General features: G+C 42.0%; 1 protein-coding gene across 1 annotated transcript; it reads right to left on the bottom strand.

Annotated features, from left to right (window-relative positions):
• Window positions 1-616: 616 nt before the first annotated feature.
• On the bottom strand, window positions 617-15664 carry LOC115627813 (transcriptional activator cubitus interruptus). Its single transcript, XM_030523644.1, has 8 exons — window positions 15451-15664; window positions 6117-6324; window positions 5879-6038; window positions 4704-5367; window positions 3976-4459; window positions 3562-3726; window positions 1252-3486; window positions 617-1203 (listed from the first exon to the last, which is right to left on the bottom strand). Exons 1-8 carry the CDS (start codon window positions 15486-15488, stop codon window positions 790-792), a joined length of 4368 nt encoding a protein of 1455 aa, XP_030379504.1. The 5' UTR covers window positions 15489-15664; the 3' UTR covers window positions 617-789.
• Window positions 15665-17466: the final 1802 nt, after the last annotated feature.

The raw sequence follows: 17466 nt of genomic DNA, 5'->3' as shown, positions 1-17466 counted from the left end.
GCTTTATCTTTGGATTAAACGACAGGTTTAATAAGTCTCAAATGCTAAATAGCTTTTCTTATAGCAAAAAATATACATACATACTTACATGAAAAGTGTAAACAAATCCGAAACAAATCATTCAGGGAAACACATACCTTCTACTATGGCAAAACAATATGCATTTGCATGTGGATACGTTTGTTGTAAAAAAAAAATGTTATTTTATTGCCCAAAATAGAGTTGAAATGTCCGAATTATATATTGAACCACTGTACAAATAAAATACATAGTATCTCTCTCAATTGAACAAAAGTTCACCAAGCACTCATTATTTATGGCGCTGCATGAATGAAACAGGACTTAAATTATAGAAATACATTTATAAGTGATAAAAATGACTTTTTCTTTTGATCATGATCGAAGTGAATCATTGAAATGATTGGGAAGACGAATTTTCAATGTATCATAACTGGCTACGACTAACTTACGAGTAATTGTATTCAGTTTTTCATTATTTATGTATTATATCTTAGTAATGGCTTAGTGACTTAAAAATAGTAAAATGCGCGCTTTACAGACTAAACTATAGCTATGATATTTATTTTATAAGTACAACTGCTGCGTGTATGGTCTATATGCCATTGTACGTACATAAAACTTCATTTGTGTAGGGTCAGTACTGTTCAGAATTACACACAAAAAAAAAGTTTGATGGCTTTTGTGAATCAATAAACGGTCAGGTTAAATTAAACGAAAAAAAAATGCTTAAAGAAATTTATAAATGAAGGATTTTTCCTACATAACAATCTACTGCATCATCTGTAGAAACCGATTCTCCTCCAGCAGAGAACTCAATGATGTCTTCATGTCATTGATTATCATATTATGGCCAGGATGGGTCGAGCTGCTTACGTCCGGCCAAAGTGAGTTGTTGTTGTTGGCATTAAGATTGCCAACCGGATTAGGATTGTTGTGTTGCACAACGTTGGAATTGACGGTCGATTGAACGTGCGCATTATTGGTCTGCATCCAGTTCTGACAGCTCTGCACATACTCCAGTGTCCGCTGATACGTATCAGATTGCATTGTACTGTTTGTTTGATTCTCAGCATAGGCCTTTGGACCAAGGGCCGAGGGCATCTGTGCTGTTGTCGACGGTACTTCGCCGGGCTTGACGAGAGAACGTCCCTGTCTTCCTTGACAGCTGTGCATCGACTGGTCCTGGCTCAGAGGTTTTGTGGATGATGGCACTGCAGTAGCCGTCGGGGCATTCATGTTCATGGCAGGCGACATCTGCGACTGACTAATGACACCACATTGAATCTCATTGCCTCGACTTATTTGATGGTCCATCTCATTGTTGAGCTGTATGGGACAGTGTGCGGGTCCAGTAGTGGTGGCCACCTGGGTCGTAAGCTCTGGTAGACTGGTCATTGAAGAATCAATAATCTCATTCTGGGCCGTTCGCTGTGGCTCATATCCCAATGGTGCTGGCTGGGGTCGGCCTCCGTACATTTCATTGTCTGTTGCCCTTTGGGCAAAGTTGCAATAGACTGCCTGTTGCTGGCGGTGGGATGCATCATTCGTTTCATAGTTCCTCTGGGAGTACGGACTGCCCAGGGCTGACATGGTGTGTCCCGATTGTGGGGACATTAGCTGAGTCAAGGTCGACGGACTGCTTGGTATGCCCAGATGTGATGGGCTGTTCATGCGCAAAGCTGGTGACGACATCGGCAAATAGGCAGTCACGTTGTTGTTGTTGTTGTTGTTGGCCACATTGTTGCCAGCCGTATTGGCTCTGGTCTCTGGGGCAGTCTCTATAGCGGGCGTGGTAGCTGCTGGAGCCCCAGAGGCTCCTTCAGTACCATCCTGTACGAGATTCAGATACTGCAACATCTCATCGGGATAGATAAGATCATCGTCACCCTCCAGATCGTTCCCTTGGTTTTCAGTCGATGTTGCTGGCGCATTCGCACTACTGACATTTTCCTGATTTCTGACTGCATTCTCTTGTGCCATGGCAGGTCCAGTTCCAGCGCTCCCAGCTGTATAGCCGTTTGGCATTCTATTGCGAGAGCCAGAGTTTCGCATGCTCTGCATGGTGGCACTCAATGCTGAGGAGGTAATCATGCGCTCATAGTTGGAGAGATTCTGTTGGGCCCTTTGGACTGGCTCCGACTGGCGACGATTTATGCTACTCTGCAGCTGGCGAGAACCACTCAAATCGGGTCCGTTCAGCATGTGAGGAGAGTGTGAAATGTTGGGAATTGAGTAGCGGCCGCCGTTGGGCTGATATCCCAGGGACTCGGCCGATTGCAGGCGTTGCAGATGGGAGGCAATCACATGGGATGAAGGCGGAGGCGGCAGACTGGTGTTATGGCCAGAGAAGTAGGACATGCCCGGACCTCCAGTGATTCCTGCGTTGATTCCACGATGCATGCCTCCTGGCTGCATACTCTGGTGAACCTGAGCGGTTGCTACATCCGACATCTGACTGCAACGCCTCGAACAGCCGGGAGAGATGGGATCATAATAGCTGGTCGCTGTGGGCACCGGACGCATGGTCGACATGCTCGACTGTTGTGAAATGGCGCTGCTTCGTCGACTCGGCATGCTACAGTAGTACGTGCTGGCAATGGAATTCATGCTATCGCGTCGTATCTGAGGAGAACCCTGTTGCTGTTGCTGCTGCTGCTGCAGGGCGGATCCGACTTGGGTACCCGTCTGAATTGATGCGCGGGTCTGCAGCTCAGTCAGGTGGGGCGCAGTGGTGCCTGCTGGCAGGCGATTAGTCGAGATCATCGTTTGTGGCCCCACTGTGCCCGGCTCCATTTTGAGTTCAGTTATGCGCTGGGTTAATCTATTCATCTCCGGTATGTTTGAGAGTATTGGGCTGGTCGTATTTATGCCCTTGGTGGGGAGACGGGTGCGGATGCGTTGTCTGGCCATGGTTGCACCGCCACCACCCTGAGTAGCACCTCCTGCTCCATTACCATTGCCAATGTTCACCATAGCTCGCAGGACAATTGGCAGATGCATGGCATCAACATCGTCATCATAGGGCCAACCGTCATCCAGGACGGGCACGTTGTCGGACCCCAAATCATCCTGGCCATAGCCCATCATATAGCAGTCCGTAGGTGCGCCACCATGCATGCCGCCCTCATTGCCAGCATTACCATTCAGCTGGCGCGGCGAGTTGGCATCGGACTCGGACTTAATGCTGGGACTGGACACGCTTGTGGTCTTTCCCGAGTGCAGCTCATCACTACATGGACTCGAGTCGATATGATGATGCTGATCCTGCATGTGCTGTGAATTGTGATTCTGACGCAATGGATGTTGACCCCCGTCCAGACCGGAATTGGCATCGTGAAGGGGCAAGCCCTTGTGCTTCTTATTTGCATAGACTTCTGGACCATGAACCGTTTTCACGTGCTTGCGCAGCGAGCTAGGATCGGTGTAACGTTTGGTGCAGCCCTGCATCTTGCAAACATATGGTTTCTGGAAATGGACAATTGGAATGCACAGCCAAGGTCAGAAAAAATGTAGGTGAGCGGACCATTTTAAGGCACTTACCTCACTGCTGTGAGTTCGATTCTGATGTTTGGCCCGATCGCTGGCATTACTAAAAGCTTTGCTGCATCCCGGATACTCGCAGGTGTACGGCTTCTCACCTGTGTGCGAACGCAGATGGGTCTTGAGATTCTCCAAGCGCGAATAGGCCTTGTAGCAGCCCTCAAACTAAAGAGCGACAAATAAATTAAAAGAATTTAAAATTAAATAAAGCCAAATAAATGATACAATAAAATGCAAAAGGAGATCTGAAAAGCAAAGAGGAGGGATCTAAAGAGTCCTCGAAATAATACAAATTATACGAAATGGAATGCAACTGTTGGTATTCACTGCCAAGCCGTTCTGTATTAAGACCCACGAAAGAGAATATCAGAAGCTAAACTGATTGCCAGGTAATGATATGTGGACGTGACTTACCGTGCATTTATGTGGCTTTTCCCCGGTGTGTCGACGCATATGTACGACCAGCATGTACTGGGCCTTAAATGGCTTTTCGCCACGCGAACAATCCTCCCAACGGCAAACGAAGGCCTTCTTGTTAGTCTGAATGTGATCATTGATGATGTGCTTGACGAGCTCGTCCTGGGTTAGGAACTCAATGCCGCAATCCCGCCAATGACAATTCGTCTCAATGAAGTCACCAGGCTCGTCTTTAATATCCGTTGTGTCCGCTGTGGGACAATCGTAGTCGTTCAATGGAGTCGTAGTCGTCGTGGTAGTGGGTGTTGCCAGACCGAATTGCACTAGGTTGCGATCGGCCCCGCCCCCATACACGCCCCCATTGCCATTGCTGTTCGCCGCCTTGTTACGCTGCCGTCGCTCCAAAGCATTTGCAGATGCACTGTCTGCCTCGACCTGCGCGACGCTCTCCGATGTGGACGAAGGCTGTTCGATGGGTTTGCTTTTGGCCAATGCTGCGGCATTGCCTTCGTCATAGTTCTGCCAAATAGAATGCAAATTAGGACATAGGAACTCGTTTCATTTCGTCAACGTAATAACAGGCTAACACATGACTCCAATTGCCTCGAAAACTTTGGCAAAGAAGAAGAAACCTTGTAACTCCAATTGCAAGGAAATGAAGACAAATTTTGAATGTCAAAATAATATTCTTAATATATTCTTAGCTTAGGTTTACTTAGCGGGACTCAAGTGGTACCCCCTCGCTTACCTTAGTTGAGTCCGAGTGCTTGGGCTCCTCGGCACTTGATGGCGTCTGTCCAGGCAAGTGGAATTCCTTAGCATTTACCTCGCTGAGGCCCATAGCTGCTGCACTGGCCATATGGCTCATGGAGAAGGTGGCAGCTGCCGCTTGATGTGGCGTCATTGGATGCAGCAGTCCAGCGCTGGCGCGCAAGAGATGTGCCTGCAGCTGCTGCAGATGAGGAGCCATCGCTGAATGAGCCATGGGACTGATGGCACCAGCCGATAGATGGCCATAGGAACCGCTGGCTGCGCTGCTCGCGCGCGAACCATTCATAATTGTGGCCAGTGAATTGGGCGAGAATCGGATCATCGAGTTAATATCAAATGAATCCGAATATGGCGATGAGGACAAGGCACGTTTGCGGCTGATGCTGGCGCGAATGCTGCCACCACCCGTCCGGGGACTACTCAGGCGTCCATTGCCATCCAAACTAAAGTGGAAATCGGTGCTTGCCAGAGATCCCGCCGCGGCGGCGGCCGCTGCTGCCGCCGCGGCTGCATGATGCAGTTCACCCAACGAGCCGATGCCACGCGCGCTCAAGAACTCGCTCGAGCCCAGACCCAGTCCCGTCAGATGGAAAGCAGGTGCACAGTTTACATACGGATCTGGGAATAGGAGATTTCAAAAGTAACCGCAATTAGCATTATTTTGAAGATGCTGTGGGTTTTTCTCCCCAAGAAGTTCCAATTTGAATTCTCACATCCCATTAGCGATTTCTTTGAATTCGAACTGGTTTTACTCCTTCAGTACTTGTACAGTACGATCGAAAGATCGGATCACTTGGAGCTTTCTTAAGAGTTTCGATTGAGATGAGAAAGTATACAACTTCTATACCCTATAACCACAATCTGTCCAGACCTGTCCATCTCTCTGTAAGAGTAACCAAACTTGGTAGGGAAAATAGAGCCGTTTTATAGTAACTACCATAAGTCTGGGCATATTGTTTGTTTTCGAAATCACATTCTTTTATAGTGTACTTGTATATATGCTAGGTTTTATCTGGATAGAGCAGACAACTCGCTTAATCAGTTAATCATCCTTTTTTCTTTTTGGGGTTCAAAAAGGTGCCTTCCAATCTCATAATCTTACTGAAATATTTTAGTGGAATGTACTTACCATGAAAGGATGCTGTGGGACTGCTGCGCTGCAGCGAGTAAATGTGTTCCATATAGCTGGGAATTCTGTAGGCCGGATGAAAATCGTGTGGTGGCTGCGCCCCCAAGTTACCATGGACGTGCTGGTGGGGATGATGGTGCATCGCATTGCTGAGCAGCGTCTGGGCCTGGGCCTGAGCTTGGGCCTGAGCTTGGGCTTGTGCCTGGGCTTGGGCTTGTGCCTGGGCCTGGGCACTTGCATTGCCATTGGCATATGCACCGATATTTGCAGTTGTGGTGGGAGTCGCGTCCGGCGTTGCAGTCGTCGTTGTGGCATCGGACGGCATCGGATGGGTGCTGCCAACATCTGTTGGCGCATGATTGCTCACAGGCGAGCTGGGAAGCACTGTGGCGGCAGCAGTGACTGCTGCTGCCCGCCTTGAGGCGAGGAACTGCAGTTCCGAGTACCTAAAAATACATATATACATACATGTATGTAAGTACTTGTATTTCTGATGAGCAGCAAGGCTGGGCAAAAGACAAAAAAAAAAACAAAAAACGAAAAAAAAAAACAAAAAATACACATATTGTATGTACAAGTACATAAGGTACATGAAAAAATATGTGTATACATACATATTTATGTATGTATGGGTAAGAGAAGATACATTGTCAGCAGAATCGCGCTGCTCCTAATTCCCCGTTCCCTACTTCGTCAGGCATATGACAGCATAAAATCTTTCACCATGCTCGGGACAGTGGGTAAGAGCGTCCAACTAAACCTTCCGCCTTCCGCAGCCACCGTCCCCGCTGCCTTTTTGCATGAGCGTGCAGAAAAAGGGGCTCGGGTTTTGATTTATTATCGCTTCATTAGCGCCGTTTTTGAAGTCCGCAAGTCTTGTGGTAATTAAGAGAAACTATAAGCACGTTTTTTATTCGTACCCTTGTGATCTTAATACACATTTATGCATCATGCATCTGTATCTACATACTTGTAGGTATATCTGTATCTGTACCTGTATCTGTGCAGGGCCAGTCGAGCTCTGTCCAACTTCGAGCGACCTGAGTCGGAGTCGGAGTCTGAGTCTGAGTCGGTGGCGAGTATTTGTCATTAAAGCGGACGCTGACCACCAAACTGACAGACAAATGTGCGACTGGATGGTTTTTGATTGGCAAAAACCTCTTCCATTGAAAGCAAACAATGCAAAGCGATCTCAAGCAAAACTATCAAAAGTTTCACGCCGCACTTATTACAAAATTATGAAGGTGCGAGTTCACATCCCATTAATACAAGTATACATACTTACATATATGTACCTACAAACTTATGTATACATACACCATATACTATATACGTGAATCCAGGAACATGCATGCTATTGTGATATGAAAGACTGTTATATGAGTACATAATTATTTGTAATACTTATGTATATCTGTAGTCCACTGGACCACTGAGGGTCGCATTATCAAACGACCCTGCATATACATATAGTATGAATATATGACAGATCTTTTAATGAGTAGTCATCAACAGTTTGCGTTTGTGTGCGATTTCCGTACATACACAACCACACAGCATTCTTTATACTCTGCACATGAAATGTACAAGAGTATATTAGGCTTGCACGAGATGAAAAATGTAACAGGCAGAAGGAGGCGTTGCAGTATATATTTCTGTATATATATTCCTGATCAGCTTGACAAGACGAGCCGATCTATGTCTGTCTGTCTGAACACCTGGATCTCAGAGACTATAAGAGCTAGAGACACCAAATTTTGCACAAAGATGCCTTATGCGTGTACGCTCTGCAAGTTTGTTTTATTTTTTTGATTTTCCGCACCACCTCTCCTCTTAGGTGAGATTTCCCGATTTTCCCTTCATATAATCGCCTATATCTCAGAGAATTTAAGACCTACAAACACCAAATTTTAGACGCAGATGCCTTATGTGAATACGCAGAAAATGTGTATTTTGGAATTTTAATTTAATTTTTAAGGAATTTCAGACTTTAAATCTCGATTTGCCTTCACTTAGGTATTTGGTGTGAGAATCGCAGAGGAGGGCGGCCACAATATTTTTAAATTTAATTTAATTTATCAAAAATTAGAAAATTTAAATCTCGATTTGCCTTCACTTAGGTATTTGGTGTGAGAATCGCAGAGGAGGGCGACCACAATATTTTTAAAATTTAATTTAATTTATCAAAAATTAGAAAATTTAAATCTCGATTTGCTTTCACCTACGTACTTGGTACGAGAATCGCAGATGAGGGCGGCCACAATATTTATACTCCGTACATGAAATGCTATATCTCAGAGACCCAGATGCCTTATGTAAATGCCCAAAAAATATATATTATGGAATTTCCCTCCCTCCCCCTCTTCACCACAATTAGCGATTTTCCATAACTCGCGTAATTCTTGGACTTTCAAACTCAAATTAGGCAATTGCTTCCAGTTCTTGATTATGAGTCTGTATGCCAAGTTGCATAATAGACCGACTTAACAGCAAGTTATAGCCATATATGTATATCATCTTGCCCAATCACTGCCTGCAGCTGTTGTTGTTGTTGCTACTTTGCACAGGCACACACAAACATGCATAGACACGCATAATTATTTTACACATACTTGTATGTACATATGTACAGAGTATTTCAAATTCGAGACACCCGACTTTAACTTCTCCACTTGTTTTGTATACGAGTAGTAATGGAAACGAAACCTCGCATTGTCTCACCGTAGGACAAGATGATATACTTGTACATTCGTATAATCTCGTTATAATGTGATGACAAACAGTCTGAAAAATTATGCATCACTTATACGAGACCGCATTATCTGGAATGTGCATTTTCAAGTCAATTTGCTTTGAAGGCTCGCTTGACTCTTGAAAAACCAACAAAATTGTCCCTCTTTTGTGTACTTGTATTAATTAAAAATACAAAATTTCATTCACAGATATGCAATTCTTAATCACATGATCGATCAAATTTTACAGCTCAATCGCACTACCTTTTCAGTTGCAATTTGTTGGATCTACTTGTAGTTTAATTTCTGCATTAGTTATAGCTACTAGTTATATAGCAAGAAATCCAATTCTAAACTTTAAATTACATAATACAATATATATTTTATATTTTCTCTAGGACGTCCAACGAAAAATATACAAACCTTTCTTTCCTTTACTTTTCTTTCCTTTTTGCATAATGTGCTTATTAAAGTAGAAGAGTGTCTTTATGGGGTTACCAAAAGCAAAAGTCAAGTACGTTTATTGGGGTAAGTAGAGCTTGCAATACCAATTCACTTACACTTAGCCAAATCCCATGTCCCATTCCTGTCAGACTGATATACTTGAATATCTGCTCGTAGGGTCTAACACGCCCCCCTTTTTTCTTATTGTTATTATGTTGTGTATTTTTGGATGCCATAACGCTTTCGTTTCATCGATTTTTCAAAAATAAATAAGATTTTTGGAAATCACAACAGAAATCAGTTTCACTTCTGTACATTTCAGATAATCAAGAGTATATACGAGAATGTATGTGTATACTTATATCCATAAATAAATAGTGGGAGTACTTACATAAAAAGGAGAGCCTGAAATCCACCTGTATTATTTACGGAGTTAAGGTAAGTACGATCGAACCGATCACAGTTAATTTTTGAACTGCTGTGTCTTGGCGGCTTCGAGCGACATTTTGCAAGAATAAAAAGTGTCTGAGCGACCACCCTAAAGCTCTCTATACGTAGAACTATAAAAATGTTTGCCCGATAGGAATTTTAATGGCATACAAAATATATACTTGTACTTATTTGCACAAGTCCGAAACGAGAATGATTACCCGGCCTCTGACTCTGACTCTGGCTCTGGCTCTGGATCTAACTACTCGTATGTATAGTATATGTATGGCGGTTGTTTGTTTTACGAGACTGAGACCCCCATATGAGGTGTAATATGTATGCAGGAGAGCACGTACCTACAATTAAAATGAACCGCACGCCTGCGCAGAATTTTTTGTTTGTACTCGCAAGCTTGTGGCGCAATATAGTATTTCCAGATCTTGGAATTGTCTAATGCCGTCGGACCAATAGCCATAGCTACACTCACATCTACAACAGGTATAAGGAGCAGGCAACAATGATGGCTGGCTCTCTGTCAGCCATTTATAGATGACCATATTTGATTTAAAATTGGGGAAACCGATTCCGATATTCCACGCCCCCTCCTCGCCAATAACGAAACTGTTCACCTCACCTCACTAATCTAATGCTCTGATACGGACAAAATGCTTTCCACGAGCCCTTTTCTGAACGTTTCTATATAGTGTGCATATGTACATAATTGCGTTCAAGTGTGTGTCTGTGGTATGTACTTGTGTTGGTGCGAGTATGTATGTATGTATGTTTGATTGTTCGTATGTATGTATGTATGTATGTATGTATGCTTCGAAGACATGAACAGGCGAAACGAAGATGCTCGCCTGACTTAATAACTTTATAAAATTTGAAAGCATGTACATACAGACACACACACACACACACACAGAGGAGAGGCATTTATGCTACAAGAGTACGTGTGTAGCATAAATGCATAAAGCAGAGGCAGACACACTCACACACACACACACACACACACAAACATTTATATACAGATGTAGAGAGTGTATACGAAATATAAACTATTGGGACTACTGTGTCTGCGTGTGCGTGTGTGTGTGTCTGCGTGTGTGTGTGTGTGTGTGTGTGTGCTGAAACTGGTTTCAAAGAACAACAACAACAACTCGAGTGAAATAAAATGACGCCGTTGTTGGTATTGTTGATAATGACGGTGACGAAGACATCGACCGAACGAAGCCCAAGCCATATCCCAAGACTAAGACCAAGACCAAGACCCAAACCTAAACCCGAACCCGAAGTGAGGTAAAAGCAGAATGGAAGCAAAGCTCTTCACTGCGGCGGTGGCAGCGGCGGCGGCGGCGGCCTGGCATTATTATATCTGACCAAGCTGAGGTCTCAATTAAGTTCGTTTAACGAAAACGCTGAACATGAACATTGCTTCGATCGGCTAGCCACGGGCCGTCAGTTACTTCTGTTGTTATTGCTGTTATTGTTGTTGTTGTTGTTGTTGTTGCCGTGCTGCTCCTCATCTTCTACTTGTTGTTGATTTTTTTATTATTGTTGCTGTTGCCGTTGCGTTGCTGTTGTTGCTGTTGTTGTTGTTGTTGTCGCCGCTGTTGTCTTTCTTGGTTGATGGCTTCGTTTAGTGAACTTTGTTTGACTGCCCGCCCAAATGAACAAAACATGCAAATATTCACATACACACATACATACATATTTACTTAGAGAGTTCGTCCTGCGGAAATCCACGAGCATTCAAATCAAGGCAGCCAACCATCCATACACACAGAGTTTTCCAATTTCCCCACATGTTGCCAACACGGCCAAAGCATGGTCGTACATTGTACAGTTCGTGTACTTAACATTCAAGGAGTATTTGAAGATGAAAATAAAAACAACACATTCCCAAATCACACACTCACATATACATGTGTATGTGTGCGTGCACACATCCATAAATATGTACATATGTATCGCTCTGGGCAGCATAAACAATTTGAAAACAATATCTTTATTTTTGCATTTCAGACTGACCAGACCCATGAAAAGCACAATTCATGCTTTTTATATCCAATTTCCAAGTAGCTCGTCAGTAATGCCTATAAATTGGACAAAATAAAGTAAACTCCAAACATAAAATACTTGTAGTATCTTAAAAGCGCTTCAAATGGCCACGGAAGGTTATTGTAAATTTACAATTGGTAAATAAAAAAGTTTCAATTGCAAAAAAACTAAAGCAAACAAGCACTATAATATTCAATATTTTGAACATTACTTAGAACACTTTATTTTATTTATCATTCCCCTGAATGAAGTAGCTCTCTTTTGTTTTGTGTTCAAGACAGTATGTAGCTCACACTTTTGTAGAACTACCCAAAATATTAATATTCTAAACGTTCAGACCCTAACATTTTATCTGACATACCATTTATTCTGTTTTGAAAATGAATTTGTTGCCATTTCTGAATTTATTTTCAATTGCGGTCGAACTGCAAAATTGAAGTGCGTTTTTCAGTTTCGTTTAACAATACTTTGTTCTATTTGTCGCTTTTTAAAAATAAAGGTTTCCCGATCCGTAGCTAAAATTGCTCAGTGTTTCTTATTTCTTAATTTTAAATTGAAATCGAATTGCTTACAAACTAAAAAAAATATGGTAATAAACAAACCTTAAAACAAGAGAGAACGCTATAGTCGAGCAAGCCCGACAGTGAAATACCCTGTACTCAGACAAACATCTTATACTGAGTTATAACGCTTCTAGCAGAAGCAAAAAGAAGAAGAAGAGCGAATGCAATTGTTTCGCTAATAACTTTGCTTAGAATTAACCGAATTGGATGAAATTTTAAACAAAGTCGGTAATTACATAAAGGTAGATTCTGCAAAGTTTGGTTTATGTAGCTTTTGAAATGTGGACAGTATTGACGAAATTCTGTAGCAGGGAAAGGGGAGAAATCCCTAAATTATAATATACTCGTATAGACTAGGGACTAGGAGCGTCTGCATGCCAAGTTTGGCTCATGTGCACTCAGCTGTTTCCAAAATCAAGGCGTTCGTCTAGAAAGACAGACGGACGGAGATGTCATAAATTTCTCTCGTCACGCTGATCAAGAATATACAAGTATAAACTTTATGGTGTCGAAGATGCTTCCATCTGCCTGTTACATACTTTGCATAAGCCCAATATACCCTTTTTACCCTACGGGTTCACCCGCAAAAAGCAAACAAAATGATGGGTTCGTGTACTTCATTCTTCCGGTTTAATTTTGAAGCTACGAGAAAATTAAATTTGTCTTTATATTGATTAAGTGCTTACAGGAGACCGTATTTTATTGAAATTAAAGGAGATCATAAAATTTGTATTTATTTATTTAATTTTTATATCTTTTTATTCATTCATTTCATTTTCTATTTGTTTAGTGACCAAAGATGGTTTTTAGGCAGCTTTCGGCAGCAAACCCAAAAAGTTAAACCTAAAAGTATGCTACTTCTAATTTAAGTTGTGCTCCAGTGCCACTGAAGGGTTAATTGCTATAAAATGCATCGAATAGTTTCAACCGAAATACTTTTCGTTCGCAAAAATGAAGGTAATTTTATCGGCTGACTCGCTTTTTAACACATTTAATAACAGATCAGTATGGTTATTTGGCTGCTTGTATTATGTATTGGTAGAAACGTTAAGAATATATAGTATTATATTAAAGTCAACTTTATTTATGGGAGTTCTATAAACAAAACAAAAAATATAACAGCTCTAATACTATATATATATTGGCCATATTATGATTCTGACTCTGTTAATCAAATACTTAGTTATTATTACTAAAAGATGTCATTTTAAGAATGGGAATTTCTGTGAAATAATAGAATTATGTCTACAAAAAAGCTGGTAAATTATTGGAATTTCTGTTGTTAAAGTTTGTTTGTTTTGTTCCTTTTTAAAGGATATTTCCACATTAATCCATGTAAAGAGAAAAAACTGTGAACTGCGTGGCATTGGCGCATAAATACACAATTCATATAAAGAATCTCCAAAGCCTACGGCTAAGAAGATGAATCGTTTGAAATGAATTGCCGCGTTGTCGTAAATAACAGCTCTACTTTTCTATCAAAATAAGTGAAATTCAAATAAAAGGTCAGAAGTTTACCTTAGCGTAATACTTCTTTGTCGAATATACAGGTTAAGTGGGCAACACACCGGAAGTGCGAATGTAGATATCTATATTGTCTTGTAATGGGGGGGGGGGGGGGGAGGGGAAGCAATTATTTTAGATAACGCACCCGTACATAAAGCATCATAAAGCATTTTAGTTTGAGACTTAAGCCTCGAAATGCAAATTAAGGATACGTGGAATAGTGGAACTTTTTGAACACATCCGCCTATACACACGAGTATGATTTGGAAAAGTATTCGAATTTGAATACTCGTGAGTGCACTCGTGTGCATAAATGTTGTACATATTTCAATCGTATTGCCTATACGAGTATGGTTAAGTGGTGGGCTTGTACCGATTGTATACCTTTTAGACCTGTACGATATACCTGTGCGAGCATTATGTCATAGCAGCATGTGAAATGTCACAAAAGGTCAGCCTGGGCAGGTAAATGCCACCTCTCCGAAACGAATTTGACGAAGTTGCATGCATTCATGAATACTATAGTACAAGCATATATTGTATGTCGTCTTCGGAATTCAAGCGAACAGGGGAAATGGACGGGCACCGCTTCGTAGAGTACTAACCGAGCAGAGCGTCAGTTCAACGATCTAATTTAAGCAAAAACGGACGTGCTCAACAACAACAACAACAACAACCACAACGGCAGCAACAACACTTTATTTTCGCAAAAACATGGCGGTCTCTCCGTCTCCTGCGCATGACGAACAAAGGCGAATTCTTGCCTACCCGCATCCCTACGAAGGAAATGTGAGGAAAACTCGTTATTGAAAGGAAGATGTGAAGGGCTCTATATGGAGGGACAACGAGCGATTTGTTCCATTTATTTTACGGCAGCATCCATGCCTCAATCCGCGCCCAACGTGTTGCTATGAACAGTAATTATGTGAGGCAAAATGAATTAATTTATAGCGTCCCAATTAAGTAGTTAGTGCATTGAACAGATTTTTGATCACTAATCAGTGCCTGAGAAAGGAGCTGCAAGGTTCTTTTAATTTATTGCTGATGATATTATGTTGGTACCTAATAAATGGACGTTTCGTTAACTCTCGATGTTCACTTATCTTGGTAAAATGATCTTACATATGTATATGAACAGATGATAAACATAGATATGACATGAATTCAGAGATCGAGATGAGTATCTTGAAGGATTTTTAGCAATCAGAACCACTTATAAGACTCCTTCTAAATATGACCTTATTCAGTGATTTGTAGGAACGCTGAAGAACATCTTCAAACAAACAATGTTCTAACAAGTAAAAAGGTTATGTTGAGTCTGGAATATGTTCCTACACAGGCAGTCCACGAATGTTAGTTCAATCTAAAAACGTAAATCCCAAATGTGATCTTGTGGTATTCTAACAGCGTTTAAATGGGTATTATGTTCTAACAAGCTTCAAAGTTAAGGTAATTATGACTGAGTTATGAATTTGTTAGGTACTCTAACGGATGGTTTTTAAATGTAAAACCAAGCATCCCAAATCTGATCTTCTTCTGGTATTCTAATAATGCTCATGTTTATATCATAATAAAATCCCTTTGGACTCATTGAACAGCGTTCATACTTGTAGCTAGAATTATATTTGGAATCATGGATCTCAAAGCCAGTAACGTAAAACTAAAGCTAGTATGTATACTGATTGAGTCTCTTTGGGGACTCTAAACAATTAGTGTTCTAGAATGTATGATTGAGTCATATCCAGGGTAATCCTCGTGGATCCCAGAGAATGTTTCTTAAGTGTGAAAGTATAACATCAAAGTTATCAATGATATGGATCTCTCAATAGATACTTACGCCAGTGGGAAGTACGTTGGCAATGTATATGCGTCCATTTTGATTGCAATGAGATTGCTTGTGTCTTGAGTATCACTAGTAGGCCCGTTTCCGGATCGATTGCTATGTTCATTGCGGTCTTCACTTGCCGTCGGTAATGCAACAGCAGTCGAATATTTTTACGAGCGCGCACATTTCCTCGAATGATCGATCGGCGATTTGTTGTTGGTGGTGCTGGTGGTGATGGTGGCAGAGGCGGAGGCCGCGGCGTAGGTTACGACGAAGATATGTAAGACGACGATTCGGAGATTTGAAGATTTGGAAGACTCGTCATATAAGTTGGCCTGCCACGGCAGAACTCGATGGATACACTCGACAGAAAACTGGCAGCAACTTCATTAGAATTTCATTATTTTTAGCACTTTTATTTCTTGTGTGTTATATTCTAGGCGAGACGAGGAGGCGAGACGAGGTGGCGTTGCGGCGAGGCGGTGGCGGTGGCGGAGGCGCGTGTGTGTCTCTTTTTTCAATATGCGCGGATGTGGATGTTGATGTTGATGTTAATGTTAAATGTTGAATGTGTCCGTGTCCGCGTGTTGTTTTTGTTGTTGTTTGTATTGTTGTTGCTGGGCGCGCGCATGCGAATGTATATACAGAAGCAGCAACAGCATCAGCAGCATATGTATGTACGAATAGTATTTAGGGTGCGCATTACCATTACCGCCCGATTAGTCAAATAGTCACATATGGGTATGCGCATGCATATACATGTACATATATATAAATATTGAGATACGGATACGCATCATTTCGCCAGCGAATAATTATGTTTGCGATTGGGGCGCGTAATAAAGCGCTTAATTTGTACTAACTGAAGGCAGCGTTCGAACAAAAAATAAATAAATAAAAAACAAAAAAAAATTAATTATGTGTGACAAAGTCAATAACGGGCGTGCGTCTTGCTGCCGCGTTTATTCCGAACGGACTGAGCAGCAGCAGCTCTTGCAATGCCTCGCTTGCTGTAGCTGGAGCAGCTAGCAGCGCTGCGCTCACTTGCCACGCACACCCATGCGACGTCGTCACCAGACACATTTACACATCGTATACAGACACAGACCACGCACAAACACATAGATACACAGATTCACACCGAGGCGGACGCGTGCACGTGCATACACATATACACAGAAGCGAATAGACACACAGACTGATACAAGTACTCTTCCATCTAAATACATACATACGCACACACATGCATACATATACGAGACAATACAGTAGACACAGGTCACGATCCTACTACCTCTACCCGCTCACCGACTACAACAACACCAACATCAGCAACAGCACTAAGCGGAGGCGGCTAGCATCGAAGATGGCCATACGAATACAAAGGAAGATCGACCGAGACCGACCCAGCGGCGCTCACAAGAAAAACACACATACACACACACACACACGCAGCATGTGCTCTCTCTCTCTCCCTCTTTCGCTCTCTGTTGCTTTTGCCTGCTGTGGCTATGGCTGTGGCTCTTGGGCTGGCACGGCTCTCTGTTTGGCGCGCCGACGGTTACAATTCGACCTGTTCCCAATTACGATCAGTTTAACACGATCACGAAAATATTTCCGATTCATTTTCGTTTTGTTGTACCTATTCGACATTAAGGTTTTTCTGTTTCAAATGCTTCTCGAACCTTCAAATTGTCCCATTGCTAATTGAAAGAAATTCACAAAAGTAGAAGTACGAAAACTTTGAATTTCAATTCCGATAAATTCGTATATATTGAAAACCAAAACAAACTAACACCACTAAAAACAAAATCATATTTCGATTTTAAAAATGAAGACCAAACTTGCTAGATAAATAAAAGGAAACGAATAAGTCCACAATAAGCAGATTAAATTTATATATGTATGTATATATGTACATATGTATGTACCTCCGAAGTTAGCCAGTGCTATTCCTAATTGCTGTTTTAAATCCGATGAGGAGTTCACATTAAAAACCTGCGATGGGACAAACAAAACTGCGAAATA

This window comes from Scaptodrosophila lebanonensis, unplaced genomic scaffold (assembly GCF_003285725.1).
Source record: "Scaptodrosophila lebanonensis strain 11010-0011.00,11010-0021.00 unplaced genomic scaffold, SlebRS2 tig00000098-arrow-pilon, whole genome shotgun sequence".
Classification (NCBI taxonomy): Eukaryota; Metazoa; Arthropoda; class Insecta; order Diptera; family Drosophilidae; genus Scaptodrosophila; species Scaptodrosophila lebanonensis.
Note: the sequence above shows the minus strand (reverse complement) of the source record. Positions and strands in the feature narration are given on the sequence as shown.